The 19,791-nt window shown below is 39.6% G+C and overlaps 1 protein-coding gene across 1 annotated transcript; it reads left to right on the forward strand.

Annotated features, from left to right (window-relative positions):
• The first annotated feature begins 14,322 nt into the window (after positions 1–14,322).
• LOC143530446 (squamosa promoter-binding-like protein 12) lies at positions 14,323–16,804 on the forward strand. Its single transcript, XM_077025983.1, has 3 exons — positions 14,323–14,888; positions 15,496–15,764; positions 16,516–16,804. The coding sequence occupies exons 1-3, from the start codon at positions 14,323–14,325 to the stop codon at positions 16,755–16,757; spliced, it is 1,077 nt and encodes a 358-aa protein (XP_076882098.1). The 3' UTR covers positions 16,758–16,804.
• The last annotated feature ends 2,987 nt before the right edge of the window (positions 16,805–19,791 follow it).

The raw sequence follows: 19,791 nt of genomic DNA on the forward strand, positions 1-19,791 counted from the left end.
GATTTCTGTTGAATTTTCAATTTGGTTCAATTTAACAGCTTGTATGCCCACATATATGGTATATCATATACATGTATACGACAAAAACATGGATATACACATGAATACGCCAAAAGATTACAAGACATATATACCATTAATGTCATTTAATATTTATATAAAGATTCCCCTAACAAACATTAGCTTTTTGTACTTCGTTTTTCCTACAATGTTTACCAAAAGGGAAAATCCCCAAAACAAGCACTTGTGAAACCAAAGTTTTAGTTTTAGGCATTATTTGTAAAAAATTTTAAAAATAGGTATTATAAACTAGTCGTGACGAGTAGTTTGTAGAACTAATTAAAAGTTGACACGTGTCCTTAAACTAACCGTAACGAGCAGTTTGTAGAAACCAATTAGAACTTTTCACGTGTAGAAACCAATTTGAATAAAAAATTCCAAAAATAAAACTTGCCACGTATCCCTTACCAAAAACATATAACTAATTCACTCTACGTTCACTTCATAAAACTAAACTTTTTATTCAAATTTCAACACTTAAAAAGGCATACTAAACTTTTTATTCAAATTTCAACACTTAAAAAAGCTAATGCCGAAAATCTTAAATTGATATAGTAATTGTCGAGTCGTCAATAAAGTTAACTTTTCTTTTCTTTTTCTTTCCATTTTTTTCCAAAAATATATATATATATAGTTTTTTCCAACTTACTCATTATTTCTTTTTATTTTTCTTCCATCAATTTTTTTTTTCATTTAGTGAAATTTAAGAACAAAATTTTCTCTTATCTCATTTCTCGCCATTCTTTTAAAAAAACAGCTCAAACACAATAACTTTTTACTTTCCTCCATTCCATTTCTTTTCCATCAATAAATTAATTTAAAAACACAGTGTTAGTGTGAAAGCTGAGACAAATAACACCTATAATCTTATATAGGATTATTACCGACAAATCACAAAACTTTATTAAAATCTGAAGAAACACTAACCGGACCCCGGGCAGATTACGGGTAACCTGGGGGTTAGATAGATGTTTCCCACGAGGGGTTAGACCCAGAGAAGATGGTTCTTCTGATAACCTGCAAAACAGACACCGTGAGCTTGTCAGTGAGAAGGGGGGGGCTCCTCCTTGTGACCACCCTCCGGCGTGAGAATCAGACTAGATTGCTCTTTAAATATAAATGTATATTAAGAGATTGCTAGAGCAGATATCAGGTATAATATGATGAGATATGATAAGATGAGATGGTCATACCATTTGTGGTATTTATAGCCGAAGGTAGGTTTCCAAGAAGGTGTGGCCGGCTGCAACAGTATTCCTGTTCCACCAACAGTGGCCTACGCACGTGCTCTGCTGGTAGTTGGTGGGTAGGAAGCGGCTAATAGTGACCAGGCCTGCTGTGTACTATTCCTTTTCCACCAACTGCCGGCTATGCACGTGGTATGGCAGTAGTTGGTGAGTAGGCAGCGGCTAACAGTGACATACAGTACAGGAGCATGCTACTCGCCATACTGTTGTCAATAAGCTGTCGTATCTTTAGTCAGATCTTTTTCCCATACCTCGTCAGGTACAGTACAGAAGATCTTCCCGTATCGTACGGACTGGCTTATTTGGGCGGGAGTATTCCCCCTCCCGCCCTTGTGCGGGATTGTTCCCGGCTTCGCTCATTCCTTCAGGTGACACTGAATGAGAGCTAAGTACCTTGTGCGTGTAGCCTTGCTACGCGGGTGGCCTTCCCTGATGGCATGTATCCGAGGCTGCGGGGACAGGCGGAGTCCTTCACCATTGGGAGGCATTTCCTGCGGGAACAGCTTGCGTACTGTGCGTAAGGACGTCACGTCTCTGAGCATGGTTGGTCCTGCGGATCCAGTTGGTTTCTGCGCAGACGTCCCTCTTCCAGGTGAGTCTTGCGGGTCCAACTGGGCTCTGCTGGGACCTACCTCTTCAAGTCCCCCCAATCCAATGTTCTTCTCATGAGTGTTTAATAAAGTGAGGTGAACTTTTGGACTTAAGCAAAGGGTTTTGAAAAGGGGTTTTTTAAGGTTTTCCATGGGGATTCTCCCCGCGGAAGTCCTTGTCACTTGCAGAAATTCCCGAGTTTCCTGCTTGATCTTTGGGTATGATGCGGGTAGGTCTGTAACCTCCTCGCAAGTCAGGAGCGTTGAGTCCCACTTGTGTGGATTCTCCATGAGGTTTTGGTAGTTTTGAACATAGTGATCAATTATGTTAAAATCACCAATTCCATCCTGGAGCTTCAAACAACGTAGTTCTCGACGTTCCCGCTATGCGGGGATGTTATTTCCGTTTCCGCAAGCATTGCCCAGAAGATCCTTCTTGGTTTCAATTCCCAGCGGAGCGCTAGGTATGTGAAGGGTTTTGCCTTAACACTGTACCCGCGCTCGTCTTACGGTTACTTTACTTCCAAGGTATTCCTGGCGACAATTCCCTGCGGGTGCTAGGTATGTGAAGGGTTTTGCCTTTACACTGTACCCGCACCCGTCTTATAGTTACTTGGTTGCCGAGGTATACTTGGCTTCAATTCCCTGCGGGTGCTAGGTATGTGAAGGGTTTTGCCTTAACACTGTACCCGCATCCGTCTTACGGTTACTTGTTTGCCAAGGTTTACTTGGCTTCAATTCCCTGCGGGTGCTAGGTATGTGAAGGGTTTTGCCTTAACACTGTACCCGCATCCGTCTTACGGTTACTTGTTTACCAAGGTTTACTTGGCTTCAATTCCCTGCGGGTGCTAGGTATGTGAAGGGTTTTGCCTTAACACTGTACCCGCATCCGTCTTACGGTTACTTGTTTGCCAAGGTTTACTTGGCTTCAATTCCCTGCGGGTGCTAGGTATGTGAAGGGTTTTGCCTTAACACTGTACCCGCATCCGTCTTACGGTTACTTGTTTGCCAAGGTTTACTTGGCTTCAATTCCCTGCGGGTGCTAGGTATGTGAAGGGTTTTGCCTTAACACTGTACCCGCATCCGTCTTACGGTTACTTGTTTGCCAAGGTAAAGGGTATTTTCCCGCTTACTTTTGAATCTTTTTGAATTTTGAATTTTGAAATTCGAAGAGTTGGTGGAAAGATAAGAACAGTCCAAACCTCTGAAACGTCGTGCGACGGTTTCTTCTGACTGTGTCAGGACGTGCAGGAAGTTATGGTGACGTGACAGTACATGGTCATTCCAGACGCTTTCTCAGGCGCGTGGGCGCGATATTTCGGGCGCGTGGCCTCGAAATTAATGGTATGCGTCCTGTCAACAGCTGTTGCCAGCTTGCTTTTTGCCACGTGTCATAGTTTCATTGCACCTTCGTTTTCTCTCTCTTCCGCATTAATTTCATCGCATTAATTGCGATTAGTATATAAAGGGGGAGAGGGTTCTTTGTAATCCACACTTTCACTCTTCTCTTCATTTTCTTAGCGATTTCCGGCGAATACTCACCTTTTCAGGCAAGCATTCTCCCGAAATCGTTTTCTTCTTCATTTACAAGATGTCTCGTGATCTCGAATCTACAGCCGATGACAAGAGTACTGCTGGCGAGTGCCAGTGTGCTCTACCTGGCGATCTGTATCGGTACGTCGTCAGGAAGTTCATGCTCGAGTCTCTCGAGCCTGAGTTTCCTGAACCCCACCAGACGGTGTACGATGCCCCCAGAGGCAAGATCGGGGTTTATGCTGCATTCTTTGTCTATGGGAATCTTAGGTTCCCATTGACAAAGTTTGTTTACCGTGTCCTTGAGAGGCACGGCGTTCATTTGACCGAGTTGCACCCCATGGCGATCGCCAAGATTCGCCACTTCGAGTGGGTGTGCCGGATTTTGGGCATTGTGCCCTATGTTGACCGCCTGATGACCTTCTATACTTGGAGGTGCATCCAGGGGTGGTACACGTTGATAACCCGGGTTAAGGGTTTGAAGATTTGCGCGACCGAGCGCAGTCTTCGCGCGTGGAAGCGGGAGTTCTTCTTCATATCCGCTCGCGCCATCCCCCTTGCCATGAAGTTTAAGAACGGGCAAGCTCTTCCCAGCCTTCACGCCTCCAACTACGAGGAGGCGGAATGGTTTTCGAGGATTTCCCGGGTCCAATCTCCGGTTTACCGGTTTGCGGAGTCCGGGATGGTGATGTTGGGGATGAGCCGGGTGTGGAAGGCGGCGGATGCGCAAAAGGTTCCGATCGTCCTCGAATACGGTTCGAACTCTGTTCCTTACGGTATGCTTTGTTTCCTTTTGTTGATTTTGAATTTCTTCTAACTTCTTTCCTGTTCATTTCAGAGGGGAACGACTTGCAGTCGATCCTGAACCCGCGGGAGGCTGACGGTCCCGCTCGGATGGGTACTCGCGCTCTGGACGAGAACGAGTTGCCCATCCTGGAACAAACGGCGGATCGGTTCGTGGAGGTCTATCCGCAAGGCCATGAGATCCTGAGCGCCAGGCGGCCAGGTAAGGCGCTCTTCAACCCTCGACCCCTCAATGTTGAAACCTCTGCTGGAATTCCTCTAATCGTATGTTCTGATGAGGAATCCGCAGATGGTCCTCCGTTGGTGCGGAAGAAGAAGGCTGCCGGCGGGAAGGGAAAGGAGAAGGTGGCCTCCACTGCCGATCCGGTGCCTCGGTCTGACTCGGAGACCGAGAGCGAAGAGGTGGCGGGGAATCCCGGTGGTGATAAGATCACCATTCCGGAGGCTGTGACAACTGTCACCGAAGAGCCCAGGATGACGACGGTGACAGGCGTGAAGAGGCCGGCTCCATCGGGTTCATCCCCGCCCGTCCGTACTTTCAGGCTCAAGAAAACCCGTAAGTACAACTTCCTTTAGCTTTTATCTTCATAGTTTAATATCGTTAACACTTATCTTCTTTACGCAGGCGTGGATGTTGACGCATTCCAGGGTGGAGCGCAGAGGAGTACCTCCCCGCCAATGACGGTAGGCCCGGTCAGCCTACCTGAGGCGACGACCCAAGCGCCTGCGCCTGCTTCCGCTGGTTCAGTTGCTCACTCCTTTGAGCCGACTGTTCCAGCTGAGATGACGTCACCGCCGGCTGTGAGTGCTATTTTTACAGCATCTTTCACCGAGCCGGCGGTTACTATTGCTGCGGATTCCGCGGCGGCGACCGCGGCGGCTGCTACCATGCCCCCGCCATCGGCAACGACGGCCGATCCATCAGGTACGCATGGGGCTTCTCGCCAATCTCTGCCACCTTCCCATCTGCCTGACCTCTTGGATGGATTTCCGTTGGGTTCAGGTGATGGGTTCGGCGGCTATCGGCCTGTTATTGACCCTACAGGTGCGTAGGGTTCTTTTGGCCTATTTTATATATATTTTTTCTTTATCATCTTTTCCTAACTGCTTTGTGTTTTTTGCAGTGTCGGATTCCAATGAAGTGTATGTTCCACGATGGAACATTCGCCGAGGAACAACCCTTCGCACCCCTGTGGAGTGCGTGGAATGGGCTCGTCACGCTGCTCCCAGTGGTGCGTTGGGGGAAGCCATGGCTAGCTACCAGGAGGGTAGGCTAACCAATGAGCTTCGGGTTCTCCTGGCCCGGATGCAGCCACGCATCGAGCTGCTTTGTCGTGAAAACGACAAGTTAAAAGCAGCTCGCCTTAAAGAAGTGGCTCTGACGCGGGCTGTCCGAGAGGAGAACCAAAGGCTTTCCGCATTGGCTGCGGAAAAGGAGAAGGCCTTCAAGGCCCTCGAGGTTGAAGTTCAAGCTCGACTCGAGGCCCGTTCCAAGGCTGCCCAAGCTGTTAATGAACAGCTTCGGCTGGCTAAGGAGACTGCGAGGAACGCAACCGAGAGGGCCACCAAGGCTGAAGCTGTTGCTGAGCCTCTACGCGTGGAGAATGAAGAGCTTAAAGCCAAATTAGAGGCTCTCCAGCAGGCTCATGATGCCTTGGCGATGGAAGACGCCAAAAAGCTCCAGGAGATCTTGGACCAGAGGGGGGTGCTTGACCATACTGAGCGGAAGCTAAAGGGCGTCGAAGAGGCTGCGGCTAAAGAAGTGTTGCTTGCCAACCTCAACAAGAGTGAAGCCGAACGCGCCCGTAACGAAACTCAAGCTGCCCTCCAAGAAGCTCTGGTTGCCAAGGAATGGCTTCTTCGAGAAGCGTTGTCTCAGGTATGTTTTCATGTCTTTACGCTTTTCTTTGTAAATAGAAAAGGTTTTGACACTTGTATATTTTCTTTTGTAGGTTGTGCATCGGGTCTTCTCAGAGACATCTTACGACGATGCTATGAGCGCTGCCCTCAACGCTTCTCACGAGGATGGGGAAAATGTCGGCTTCCTACTTGGTCTAGGGTTCGTTGAGAAAGGCATCCCGCCTTCCAACTTCCCTTTGTACAATGTTGATACTGAAGCTGTTTACGACCAAGCAGTGAATCAGTACGCCGCCTTCCCGCATCCGGTGGTGGAGAAGGTGAATGAAGTTGCTGCTGCTGATGATGGGCTAGCTATCCTTAAGGCTTTTCTTGAACTGCCACGCTCTACTGACGGTGCTGGTCCAAGTGGAAGTGGCCCTGAAGCCTGATCCTGAAGATCCCTTCCCACTGCTAGGATAGATTTAGCTTGTATAGATTTATTTTCTTGTAGGTGGGTAGTTACCCGGCCATTCTTGTAATGTATATTTATGAAATATAAATCTTTGTGCGGGTAAGACCGTTTCTTTTATTGGATTCCTTGCTTTATAAACGTTATATATGATTTGCATACTTTAGTTTAAATTAGCAATTTTCCAAGTGTAGAATAAGTTAACCTTTGAACGTGGTAGATAATAGGTGTGAAGTTTTGCTTCCTCTTTCGTGATTGTGCGGGTAGGACCGTCACTTGCACTTAGTAGGATGGCTAAACTTTACCGATATCTGACCTGCGTGTAGGTTTTCCTCATCCTTTTTTGAGGATAAGTTAACCTTTGAACGTGGTAGATAATAGGTGTGAAGTTTTGCTTCCTCTTTCGTGATTGTGCGGGTAGGACCGTCACTTGCACTTAGTAGGATGGCTAAACTTTACCCATATCTGACCTGCGTGTAGGTTTTCCTCATCCTTTTGTTAGAAATTCTGTTTTGAACCGTTCGACGCGCGGTTGTCAATAGGTTAGTGTTCAGTTCCCTTTCATGATTCATGCGGATAGACCGGCACTTTCATTTAATGGGATAACTGAACTTTTCCCCTTCAACTGACCTGCGTGAAGGTTTGTCGTTTTTTTGGGTTTATGCGGGTTTTGCCGCCTTCCCCATGCAACGACTTTCCACGTAATTATGCGGTGAAAACCGGCATATTAGTGTTGAATAAATTAACCGTTTGACGCGCGGTTGTTGATAGGTTAGTGTTCAGTTTCCTCTCATGATTCATGCGGATAGACCGGCACTTTCATTTAATAGGATGACTGAACTTTTCCCCTTCAACTGACCTGCGTGAAGGTTTGTCGTTTTTTGGGTTTATGCGGGTTTTGCCGCCTTCCCCATGCAACGACTTTCCACGTAATTATGCGGTGAAAACCGGCATATTAGTGTTGAATAAATTAACCGTTCGACGCGCGGTTGTTGATAGGTTAGTGTTCAGTTTCCTCTCATGATTCATGCGGATAGACCGGCACTTTCATTTAATGGGATGACTGACCTTTTCCCCTTCAACTGACCTGCGTGAAGGTTTGTCGTTTTTTGGGTTTATGCGGGTTTTGCCGCCTTCCCCATGCAACGACTTTCCACGTAATTATGCGGTGAAAACCGGCATATCCGTGTTGATAGTTCATAAAGTATAAATGTAAAATCATCAGCATCGATGTTTTAAGGAGAATCATTTCCATTAGAAGTGGCTCTTGGCCTTTTCTTTACAAATTTGGAATTGATTTACATGCAAACTGTGTAAATGAGCTCCCTTCCATGTTGTTGGGATGGGAGTGCCATCGAGCCGATACGCACCTGGTTCGGGATCTCGTTCTTTACGCAGCATGTAGTCTCCATATCGAAGCTGGAATTTTATTCGTGTTTTCCCCAGCTGGGGTTCTACACGCATCAGCCTGCTCAGCGTTCATTGCGCCACGAGGTGCGCGAGCGTCCCATCTCTGACAAATGCTTCGACCATGTCCTTTACGTCTATGCATTCTTCGGTGTTGTGGCCTTTTGTCCTGTGAAAGTCACAGTATTTACTCCGATCAGCATTGTGACGATGTCGGATTATTTAGGGCTTTGGCCATGGGAGCTCCTCGGTGGCGAATATCTCGGTGACGCTTTTGGTGAGCGGCGTCCATCTGGAGTTCTGGGTCGATCGTACGTTATCCCTTCCGCCTAACTGATGTTGCAAGCCGGATGAGGTGTCAAAGTTTACCCTTGACTGCCAAATGCCTAGCTTTCGCTTTTTGTTTAATCGGGCGGTAAGGACGTTATCTTCCCTTGTCTTCTGGGTGTAGAGGTTTGTGCTCTGTGGGAGATCTCTACCCAGTTGCTTCTCAATTTCCGCAAAGCGTTTTGCTGCTGTCATGATGGCATCCCATGTGGATGGCATGCCATCTTTACCCGTTAAAGTACGGATGAGCTCTGGGTCGTTTGCGGCCTGGATGAAAGCAGCGCGAACAAGATCTACGAAGGGGGGGGGTTCCTCCTTGTGACCACCCTCCGGCGTGAGAATCAGACTAGATTGCTCTTTAAATATAAATGTATATTAAGAGATTGCTAGAGCAGATATCAGGTATAATATGATGAGATATGATAAGATGAGATGGTCATACCATTTATGGTATTTATAGACGAAGGTAGGTTTCCAAGGAGGTGTGGCCGGCTGCAACAGTATTCCTGTTCCACCAACAGTGGCCTACGCACGTGCTCTGCTGGTAGTTGGTGGGTAGGCAGCGGCTAATAGTGACCAGGCCTGCTGTGTACTATTCCTTTTCCACCAACTGCCGGCTATGCACGTGGTATGGCAGTAGTTGGTGAGTAGGCAGCGGCTAATAGTGACATACAGTACAGGAGCATGCTGCTCGCCATACTGTTGTCAATAAGCTGTCGTATCTTTAGTCATATCTTTTTCCCATACCTCGTCAGGTACAGTACAGAAGATCTTCCCGTATCGTACGGACTGGCTTATTTGGGCGGGAGTATTCCCCCTCCCGCCCTTGTGCGGGATTGTTCCCGGCTTCGCTCATTCCTTCAGGTGACACTGAATGAGAGCTAAGTACCTTGTGCGTGTAGCCTTGCTGCGCGGGTGGCCTTCCCTGATGGCTTGTATCCGAGGCTGCGGGGACAGGCGGAGTCCACCATTGGGAGGCATTTCCTGCGGGAACAGCTTGCGTACTGCGCGTAAGGACGTCACGTCTCTGAGCATGGTTGGTCCTGCGGATCCAGTTGGTTTCTGCGCAGACGTCCCTCTTCCAGGTGAGTCTTGCGGGTCCAACTGGGCTCTACTGGAACCTACCTCTTCAAAATCTAATTTGTCTTTCTAAAATTACGCGGTAAAAACATTAATAAACATTTTAGGGACCACACTACAAATTCCAAGTCAGCTTTAACCTTTTCCCTGTCCACACAGATTTACACAGTAAAATAATAATAATAATAATAATAATAATAATAATAATAAAAAGCTACACCATTGTTACTTTCTCTGTGTAGCTTTCTTCATTTGGTAAAGTATAAACCATCACATTTGCCTTCATTTTCATCGAATGTTGCAGACAACTGTTTATACTTAATAATCTGTAAGCTCTCATTTCCATTTATAACTCAATAAATCAATATATTATAAGTTTTTTTTAATGCTGATTTGAAGCTGATTATATTAATATATATTCATGATTACAATTATTATTATTAATGCTTTAGCCGTTGTTTCCTCTTTTGGAAACCCTAATTTTGGAAATATATAGTCTGTGTTTTGATGGTATTTAAATATTATTACTTTTACAGTAATTACAGATATTGCTCACTGTTTATTATTATTATTATTATTATTATTATTATTATTATTATTATTATTATTTCGTGGAATACATTAATTGATTAACGATATTTTAATTATTAATTACTGTCACATAGTTCAGTAATTAGCAACTGTTTATTATAATAATTATTATTATTATTATTATTATTATTATTATTATTATTATTATTATTATTATGTGGAATTACAGATATTACTCACTGTTTATTATTATTATTATTATTAATTTATTATTTTGGAGTATATTAATGGATTAACGATATTTTAATTATTTTTTACTGTTACAATAGTTAGAGTAATTTTTTTAAAACGACGACTTTCTTTTATTTAGACTACCGCACTCTCCAAATTTGGAGAGCCCCAATGCCCTACTCTGGACAGACCTTGTTGTTTTAACCGAGCCCATGCTGGCTTTAGAATTTGCTTGGGCGTTCCCCGTGAAACCATACCGCCGACTGCCACTTGACAGTCGTTGTGCCACCACGATAGCAAATATTTATTATTATTATTAATGGATTAATGATGTTTTGATTATTTATTACGTTTACAATAATTAGTGACTATTTATAATTATAATAAAAGTAATAATAATTATTATTACTACTACCATGTGGAGGAGTATCATAGGAAGTGAAAATTTAAGCCGAAGACAACAACGTCTTAAGTTGGAACCCGATCCCAAGGATTTTACCGCGGTGGGTATTCTAGCGGTGGGTTTGTGTTATATTTATTGGTCATCTTTTAATTATTTATTATGTTTTCAGTAATTAGTGAGTTTTATTATTATTAATATGAATATTAATATTTGGAATATAATAACTGAGTAACTATATGATTACCCTTTTTCATTGTTATATCGCTTTTGTATGAAAACGACGTCACTTCATAACGATAAATACACGTCTATTCAAAACTATGTCGTTTTGTTGCAACTTCAAGTTGTTTGTTTGTTTCTATATATACTTGGGGACCATTATTATTATTATTATTAGAGAAAATTATTGTTTGCGTCCCTGTGGTTTTAGGACGGAGACACATTAAGTCCTCGAAAATTTTTTTGAACTGGTTGAGTCCTCGTGGTTTCAGAAACGAACAATTTGAGTCCCTGTGGTTTTAGAAACGAACACTTTGAGTCCCTGTGGTTTCAGAAACAAACAATTTGAGTCCCTGTGGTTTCAGTAAAATGAAAGTTTTACCCTGAAAGTTAAGTAATGGCAGGGACTCAATTGGTTCGTTTCTGATACCACGGAGACTCAACCAGTTCAAAAATATTTTCAAGGACTCATTGTGCCCTCGCCTTAAAACCATAGGGACTCAAACAATAATTTTCTCTTATTATTATTATTATTATTATTATTATTATTATCTCAACAAGGATAACTATGTTGCTAAATATAGTTAGTAATTAATGAAAATTTAAGAATTACAAAATTATATTTTGAGATATGATATGATGAAATTACCAATAATATGTGTTGTAGAACTCGTTAGTCGGGCGATGGGTACCGACTGGTGATTTGATTAATCAGACTGGATTTCTTATGCAATTTTTAAAAATTATAAACACACATACAAAAAAAATGTTCAAATTTTGTATGTATAATTTTTCGTATATTTTTAAGATTTTGACCCGATTTGAGCGATTAGGGCGGATTTGAACTCGCTTTGACTGACTCGGTTTGTTGGTCGATTAGGTGAAATCGAAACGGTACCATACCCAGGGGCGAATCAAACTGAGGGCTAGAAGCACCGATTAATTATTTTTTACTGTTACAATAGTTAGAGTAATTTTTTTAAAACGACGACTTTCTTTTATTTAGACTACCGCACTCTCCAAATTTGGAGAGCCCCAATGCCCTACTCTGGACAGACCTTGTTGTTTTAACCGAGCCCACGCTGGCTTTAGAATTTGGCTTGGGCGTTCCCCGTGAAACCATACCGCCGACTGCCACTTGACAGTCGTTGTGCCACCACGATAGCAAATATTTATTATTATTATTAATGGATTAATGATGTTTTGATTATTTATTACGTTTACAATAATTAGTGACTATTTATAATTATAATAAAAGTAATAATAATTATTATTACTACTACCATGTGGAGGAGTATCATAGGAAGTGAAAATTTAAGCCGAAGACAACAACGTCTTAAGTTGGAACCCGATCCCAAGGATTTTACCGCGGTGGGTATTCTAGCGGTGGGTTTGTGTTATATTTATTGGTCATCTTTTAATTATTTATTATGTTTTCAGTAATTAGTGAGTTTTATTATTATTAATATGAATATTAATATTTGGAATATAATAACTGAGTAACTATATGATTACCCTTTTTCATTGTTATATCGCTTTTGTATGAAAACGACGTCACTTCATAACGATAAATACACGTCTATTCAAAACTATGTCGTTTTGTTGCAACTTCAAGTTGTTTGTTTGTTTCTATATATACTTGGGGACCATTATTATTATTATTATTATTATTAAAGAAAATTACTGTTTGCGTCCCTGTGGTTTTAGGACGGAGACACAAAAAGTCCTCGAAAATTTTTTTGAACCGGTTGAGTCCTCGTGGTTTCAGAAACGAACAATTTGAGTCCCTGTGGTTTCAGAAACAAACAATTTGAGTCCATGTGGTTTCAGAAACAAACAATTTGAGTCCCTGTGGTTTCAGTAAAATGAAAGTTTTACCCTGAAAGTTAAGTAATGGCAGGGACTCAGTTGGTTCGTTTCTGATACCACGGAGACTCAACCAGTTCAAAAATCTTTTCAAGGACTCATTGTGCCCCCGCCTTAAAACCATAGGGACTCAAACAATAATTTTATCTTATTATTATTATTATTATTATTATTATTATCTCAACAAGGATAACTATGTTGCTAAATATAGTTAGTAATTAATGAAAATTTAAGAATTACAAAATTATATTTTGAGATATGATATGATGAAATTACCAATAATATGTGTTGTAGAACTCGTTAGTCGGGCGATGGGTACCGACTGGTGATTTGATTAATCAGACTGGAATTCTTATGCAATTTTTAAAAATTATAAACACACATACAAAAAAAATGTTCAAATTTTGTATGTATAATTTTTCGTATATTTTTAAGATTTTGACCCGTTTTGAGCGATTAGGGCGGATTTGAACTCGCTTTGACTGACTCGGTTTGTTGGTCGATTAGGTGAAATCGAATCGGTACCATACCCAGGGGCGAATCAAATTGAGGGCTAGAAGCACCGACTCCCCCCCCCCCCCCCCCCCGCGGTTTTATTGAGCAGTAGTGTAAATTAGCTAGTTTTTCGACCGAAAATTTGTATACGTAGTGTAAAATTACCTGTTTTTGACTTAAAATTTGAACCCCCCCCCCCCTCCAACACACACACACACATTTTCGTCCAAGCTTCGCCCACTGATCATACTGATTAGCAATGAATCGGTGACTAATCGCGATTTTTCCTATACTGCATATAAGTAAGTACTTTTAAGGCTTAAGTAATAAAGCAATAATAAAATGAAAATAGATATTTAAAAACTTATAATTCATAAATATCCAATTTTTTTTTATACAACATTTGATCTTCTATTGTAAATTTATACATTACGAAAGAGTGAAATGTGAAATACGAGAAGCAAGAAAAAGTAGGTTGGACTAACTTATCTATTAGCGATTAACCATCGACTAATATGCTTTTTAATAAATCAAAATTTATTCATTTATGCTACATTCTTGGTTAATGAAAATTATGAAACATACTATAGTTATTAACTTACTATAGCAATAAACTTATATTCATTTAATGAATAATGAACAATGTACTGCATTTTGGTGCAATTTGTCATTACCGATAAGTTTCAAAGAGTCCTAAATATGCATAGTTCAATTTGTAATTAGTAGCTTGTTGGTATGATGTGAACCATTATTTGTTTGCTACTGTTTAGTCCTATTCACTCTGTACTTTGCATATGCTGTCCATTTGGAAGAATGGGTAAGAGTCCTTTAAAAAAAAAAAAAACACTTTTTCATGTCTTCCAATTATTGGTGTGAAGGGAATAAAACAAAACAGTTGAAAAAAGTGGTACTTGAGTCACCATATTATTATTATTATTATTATTATGAAGCTATATACTTTGTAAAGGTGTCATTTTGATACAGGAAACAATAAAGTTTACTTGCAGGTGTTTTTGGAATATTTTCCATATTTTACATATTATTGGTATGCATTTCATTGTTTATACTTGTCAGTTATTTAGTTCCATTTGCTGCAGTGTTTCTTGTTTAATAGTATATCAATCATTTTATGTTCAGTTAGTTAATTAACTGTTTTTTTTTTTTGTTTTTTTTTTGTGGTTGTTATAACTGAAAACAGTCTGAGCAAAAAGTCCTTACTAAATGGAGTGGAATACAAAGTTTGACTGGGAAAATCTTGACATTGACCTATTGGAAGTTATGCACGGTGGTGGTGGTGACGGTTCGGTGTTGGATGTGGCGAACAATTCGTCAACGAAAAGCTCGGTTTCGGCTTCACCTGAATCATCACTGAAAGATGGTATAAAAAAATCCACTTCTCCATTAGCTAATGGATTCGGGCTCTTTTCGGATTTTTGTAACGAAAAGAAAGACGGGATTTCACAACTAGACGGTTTGGTGTGCTCTGGTGAACCGTTTATCGGGTTGAACATCAGTAAAAGGACATATTTTGAAGACAGTTATGCGAAAAACCACAAAGTGTCTTCGGTTTTGGGTGTTCCTGAACCGTCCGTTGAATCGAAGAAAGTCAAACTGTCATCCGGTCAAAGTAGTATGCCGGTTTCCAGGTGTCAAGTTGAAGGATGCAACCTTGATCTTTCGTCTGCGAAAGACTATCACCGGAAACATAAAGTTTGTGAAACTCATTCCAAATCGCCTAAAGTTATCGTTGCGGGCTTTGAAAGGCGGTTTTGCCAGAAATGCAGCAGGTTAGTTTATGAAGTTGAATTAATATTGTATCTGCATTATGTTAAAAAAAAATATGTTAAAGCTAGCAACTTTTATGAGTCAAAACGAGTAATCTTTTGACGGTGGAAACGGGTCAGGAGTCAGGACTAGCAACTTCTTTTTATGGGTCGAAACGGGTAATTTTTTTTGTGGTTTGAAACGGGTCAGGTTGGGTTTATGGATCACGGGTACAATTTTTTCCTAAAATAACAAAATTTAAAGAACTAATTGTACAATATAGTCTTTTAAAGATAATTGTGTAATTAGTCATTTAGCTATCAAATATTTAGGAGTAAAAGATGACTTAATTGTCAAAAGGGTAAAATTGTCAAACAGACTAAAATTAATATATGTGAAAGATGTAAACTAATAAACCCTACTAATAACTAGTAATAGTTATTATTAAAAAGTTATTCTTATTGGCAAAAAAGTGTTCTGATCACTGATCAACCCGACCCGTTTCGACCCATTTGACATGAATCTTTTTTAGCATACCCTTTTTAGAATATTATTAAAACAACCTGAATCGACTCGTTTATAAGTAAACGGGCCCAAATTACTGCCAATCATTTCTTGAAACTGTTGCAGGTTTCAGAGCATGTCAGAGTTTGATGATGAGAAAAGAAGCTGCAGAAAAAGACTTTCTGACCATAATGCCCGTCGCAGGAAACCGCAATGCGAGCCAGCCCGTTTGAACTCAACAGGCCCGTATTCGTCATTTCACACCGCTACTGGATCCATTAATGCGATGACTCACTCTCGAGGCGTTCAGCTGTCGAACGCTCTCAACACCTCTACCCTTGCTTGCAGTAGATTAGTGCCATCCAAAGGTACCCGAGCCGAGATTTTTGATCAAGGTCAGTTAATTTAGTTACCTTTATTTGGCAAAATGATTAAGTCACAATATTTACTTATCTAAATATACAAAAAACAAATTTTTACACTTTCTTTAGGCATGCTTATGCAAAAATATGCTTAATGACATTTTTTTAATGAATTTTATTTACAAGTTTGGCAAAATGATTTGTTTAAAAATAATTATTTTTAAAAAATAATTAATAAATTTAATCCGGATTTCATGTGGGATATACATATATATACTAAAACGACAAACGAGATGTCGTGTTATCGATTTTTAAGAAACTCTGCTAAACATTTTGTGCTACTAGTTAAACAGGCATTAACTGGTACAACTGGTAATAAAATGTCATTTCAATGCTAAAATCGGTAAAAGAAAAAAAATGCGCGTTGGTTTCTATTTTGTGCATTTTTAAGTTAGTTGCATAAACTGGAAAACATGTAAAGTTTATTTCTATATTCATGTAGTTGCATAATCAGGGGTGTCAATCGTTTGGGTTGACAGCTTGAGATGTGCAACCCAAACCTGACTCATAATATTATTCGTTTCAGGTTCGGGCCGTGTCAACAGTTGGCGCCCCTATACACAGTTGTATATTATTATATTAATATATTATCCTTGTGACTAGTTAAACACTAATTATATTTTAAATTTTTAAATAAATTAAACACTATTTTTGTAACATTTAGCAACAACTAATGCCATGTCATCATACACAAATTTCACAACTTTTTTTTTTTTAAATTTAGATGCAGCCGACATTCGACGTGCTCTCTCTCTTCTGTCAAACAGCACCTGGAGTCTATGCGAGCTCGGCCATATACACTCAACCGGTCCCACCATGGCTCAACACAGGCTGCAGACCGTTCACCACACTTCACACCTCAATGCTCAAGATTACTTGCAGCCTAACCAACAGGCGACCGACCCCCTCATTCAGCTTTTCAAATCACCATACGAAAACGCGTTTCAGTTCCACCACATTGGGTGAGGTTTTTTTAAGCCCTCACTTGCAGTTTCTATATTATTAATGTTTTAGACTTTTATATGTTTATGTTTTAAGTTTACGTTGCAGTATTAACGACTTTCGGTTAATGTTTTAAGACTGTTTTGGTTGTGACATTTAACTGTTTAATTATTATACAACATGTCTGAATCTGTGAGAATATAAGTACTGAGAACCTGAACCGAACAGTACCGGTTCGGTACGAGTATTTTAAAGTTCTGTCTCAAATCATTCCATAACTCTGGACTGATGTTTTATACCTTATTTTTCACTTAAAACAATGTCATTTAATTAAAAACCAGTTTTCTTTTTCTTTTTTTTTTTTGGATTAAAACACTAACGATTAAACCGAACCGGTTTGATTTTATAGTTTGGTCCGGGTTTTACGCAATCTAGTGGTTAGGAATGTTACATAAACATTTGAAACTGACTAGACTGTCCAAATGCAAGTCAGCTGGTTTTCGTGTTTTGACGCTTTTAATGGTTCGGTCCTGTTTGAAACTTTGATCCGGCTCTTAACCATTATTATTTATACATTCCGCTTTTCATTTTTTGATCTCGAATACTTAGTTATGTGTATATGTATTATACCGGCGAAGCATCTTTTTTCTTTTAAAAATTCATTAAAAAATGGCTGGTTTAAAAAAAATGAAAAATATATTCAAACCGTTAAACTGTCGAGTCAATAAAACCCGTCGTTGGGCTGACTCGTCTAACCTGACCGGTTTGGTTTGTTGTTTGTTGAAACCATAGTTAGACAGTTAGTGTTTCGACCTAGAATTTTCGTCAAAACTCACGGACCTAGAAGCGTACACATCCAATATTGTTGATTATAAATTTATAATAGGAGTTAGTAAACATCCAATAATGGGCTTTAAAGGTAAGATGGTTTAAAATGTTAACGGACTTTAAAATTCTTCACACACACGCACAATATTTTAAGAATTAAATTTACATTAAATTAAGGGAGGTAAAATAATTTCTGATGCTGGAACGGAAGCATTCAAATGGCTCATGATACTTTAGTTAATCAAATACCGATAAATTGAACCATAGGCTCAAAGAACAATGTTCTTTTAATTAAACTTAATCAAAAACCTCCTAAACAATAAACCCTAGCATCCAATTTATACTAAAGACTATCTTACTAAACAAGAAAGATAAATATTAGGAAACTTGAATTTTAAACAAATTATAAAAGATATTAAAAATCTGATATTTAAATGAGATATCCCGTATCAATTTCCTTAAGGTTTTACTGTTGTCTAATCAGAAGAAACATTAAAGAAATCGAGAACCAGTGCCAGCCGTGTTTGTCTGGCTTTACCGTTTCAATTTAGACCGAACCACGTTAAATCCTCATATTTGTTTATTGCTTCCGTATAGCACATGGTCTTAAAATACAAAATCCCCAAACTATACCCCACAAATGCAACATCAAGACTTGTCATTGTGACATTTAGTATAGATATTTAAGGTTTGAGTTATGGACCACATTATTTGTTGTATTAGGTTTGGTGTTGCAACCAAGCATAGAGTCATGATGATATTGTTAATAAATTTCTTCATTAAAATATTTTTGTCTCTGACTTTAGGGAAATGCAATAATTTTATAAGAATTTTGAATAAATACCTACAACCTTTTTGAAATATTATTTATGTTTTGTTCAATTTGGTCCTCCATCTTCTTCTGTTTTGTTTCGTGTGTTTCAAGAGTGTCATTATGTGTGAGTGTGTGACTAGTCGATTTACTTTTTGTGTAGTTGAATACTCTTGGGTTCAGGGTCTGTGTCATTTGTTTTACGGTGCCATGTTTTCTCTTTGTAGTATTCTGGTTAGTTTCTTACTAGTAGCCTAGTAGGTGATTCATTTTAATAAAAATTTGATCGTTAAAATATCATATTCTAATAACTACAATTAGAATCGGTGCAAATCACTGATAGATTCTGATTGGTCCACGTCACCAATCGACGGTTATTTTATTTAACGCCATCTTCAACTGCCTTTTCATATTTGACGATGGCATAAAAATAACTCATCCTCCCGTCTTCATTCAACTGTCAAACAACGGTTACGGTTACGATATATATATATCGTGATTGATTTTGATTGCGTGTGTATGTGTTGAACAACGATTTTTCTCACAGGTGGGGAAAAAACTTTTGATGGTTATATTAACTTAAGTTGATACTCGAATTTTGTACAGAATTACAAATAGTGAAACCTAAATAAGTTGATCTCATTAATCTGATGAACATTGGCATTTCAATCAAAGATGATATTACCAATTGGAACATACGCCAGTGGCACTCGGCCGGACAACGGATGGTTGCCATGTAGTCGTCGGGTGATGAACCAGCACCCAAACATTGTCGTGAACATGTTTGAATGTTTTTTCTTTGCCGGACAACGGATGATCTCCATGTAATGTATGGGATTGCGGGAGCGCTGGTCGGCGTCAGGTGATGAACTGACGCCCAAATGTTGTCGTGATTAAGAACTAAGAAGGATGATATTATGATGATTCAAACATGAAAGCATTGACTAAAAAATTAAAGAAAGAAACAAACAGATGGTAGAGAATCATATTGACATATATATATGTAAAGGGTATATAAGTGAGAAGTTATTCATTTTATTAAATTAGTTACATAAATTTTAATCATCTTTTTAAATATTCTCTTTATTATCTCCTTAAAAGATTTATTTTCCGTTCATAGCATGGGGATTTTGTAGTAATTATATTTATATTTCTGCATAAATAAATATTAGTCATAGCATAGTTATATTTTTGTTTTTGGTTATATGTATTCTCTTATATTCTTATGTGTGAGAAAAAAAACTAAACGGTTTAAACCGATGGCTCAAATTAAGGATATAATGTTATTTTGTTTACCATATAAAGTTGAGCCACATAACAGGTGCGTCTTGAAAACCACCACCAAATGCCAACCAATGAACCATTAAAAAACAACATATGTTTGTTTGTTTTTTTCGAAACTATAAACTGCTAATCAAC

This window comes from Bidens hawaiensis, unplaced genomic scaffold, assembly GCF_021521415.1.
Source record: "Bidens hawaiensis isolate Kalapana, Puna unplaced genomic scaffold, B.hawaiensis_p1.1 tig00008946_1, whole genome shotgun sequence".
In the NCBI taxonomy this organism is placed as follows: domain Eukaryota; kingdom Viridiplantae; phylum Streptophyta; class Magnoliopsida; order Asterales; family Asteraceae; genus Bidens; species Bidens hawaiensis.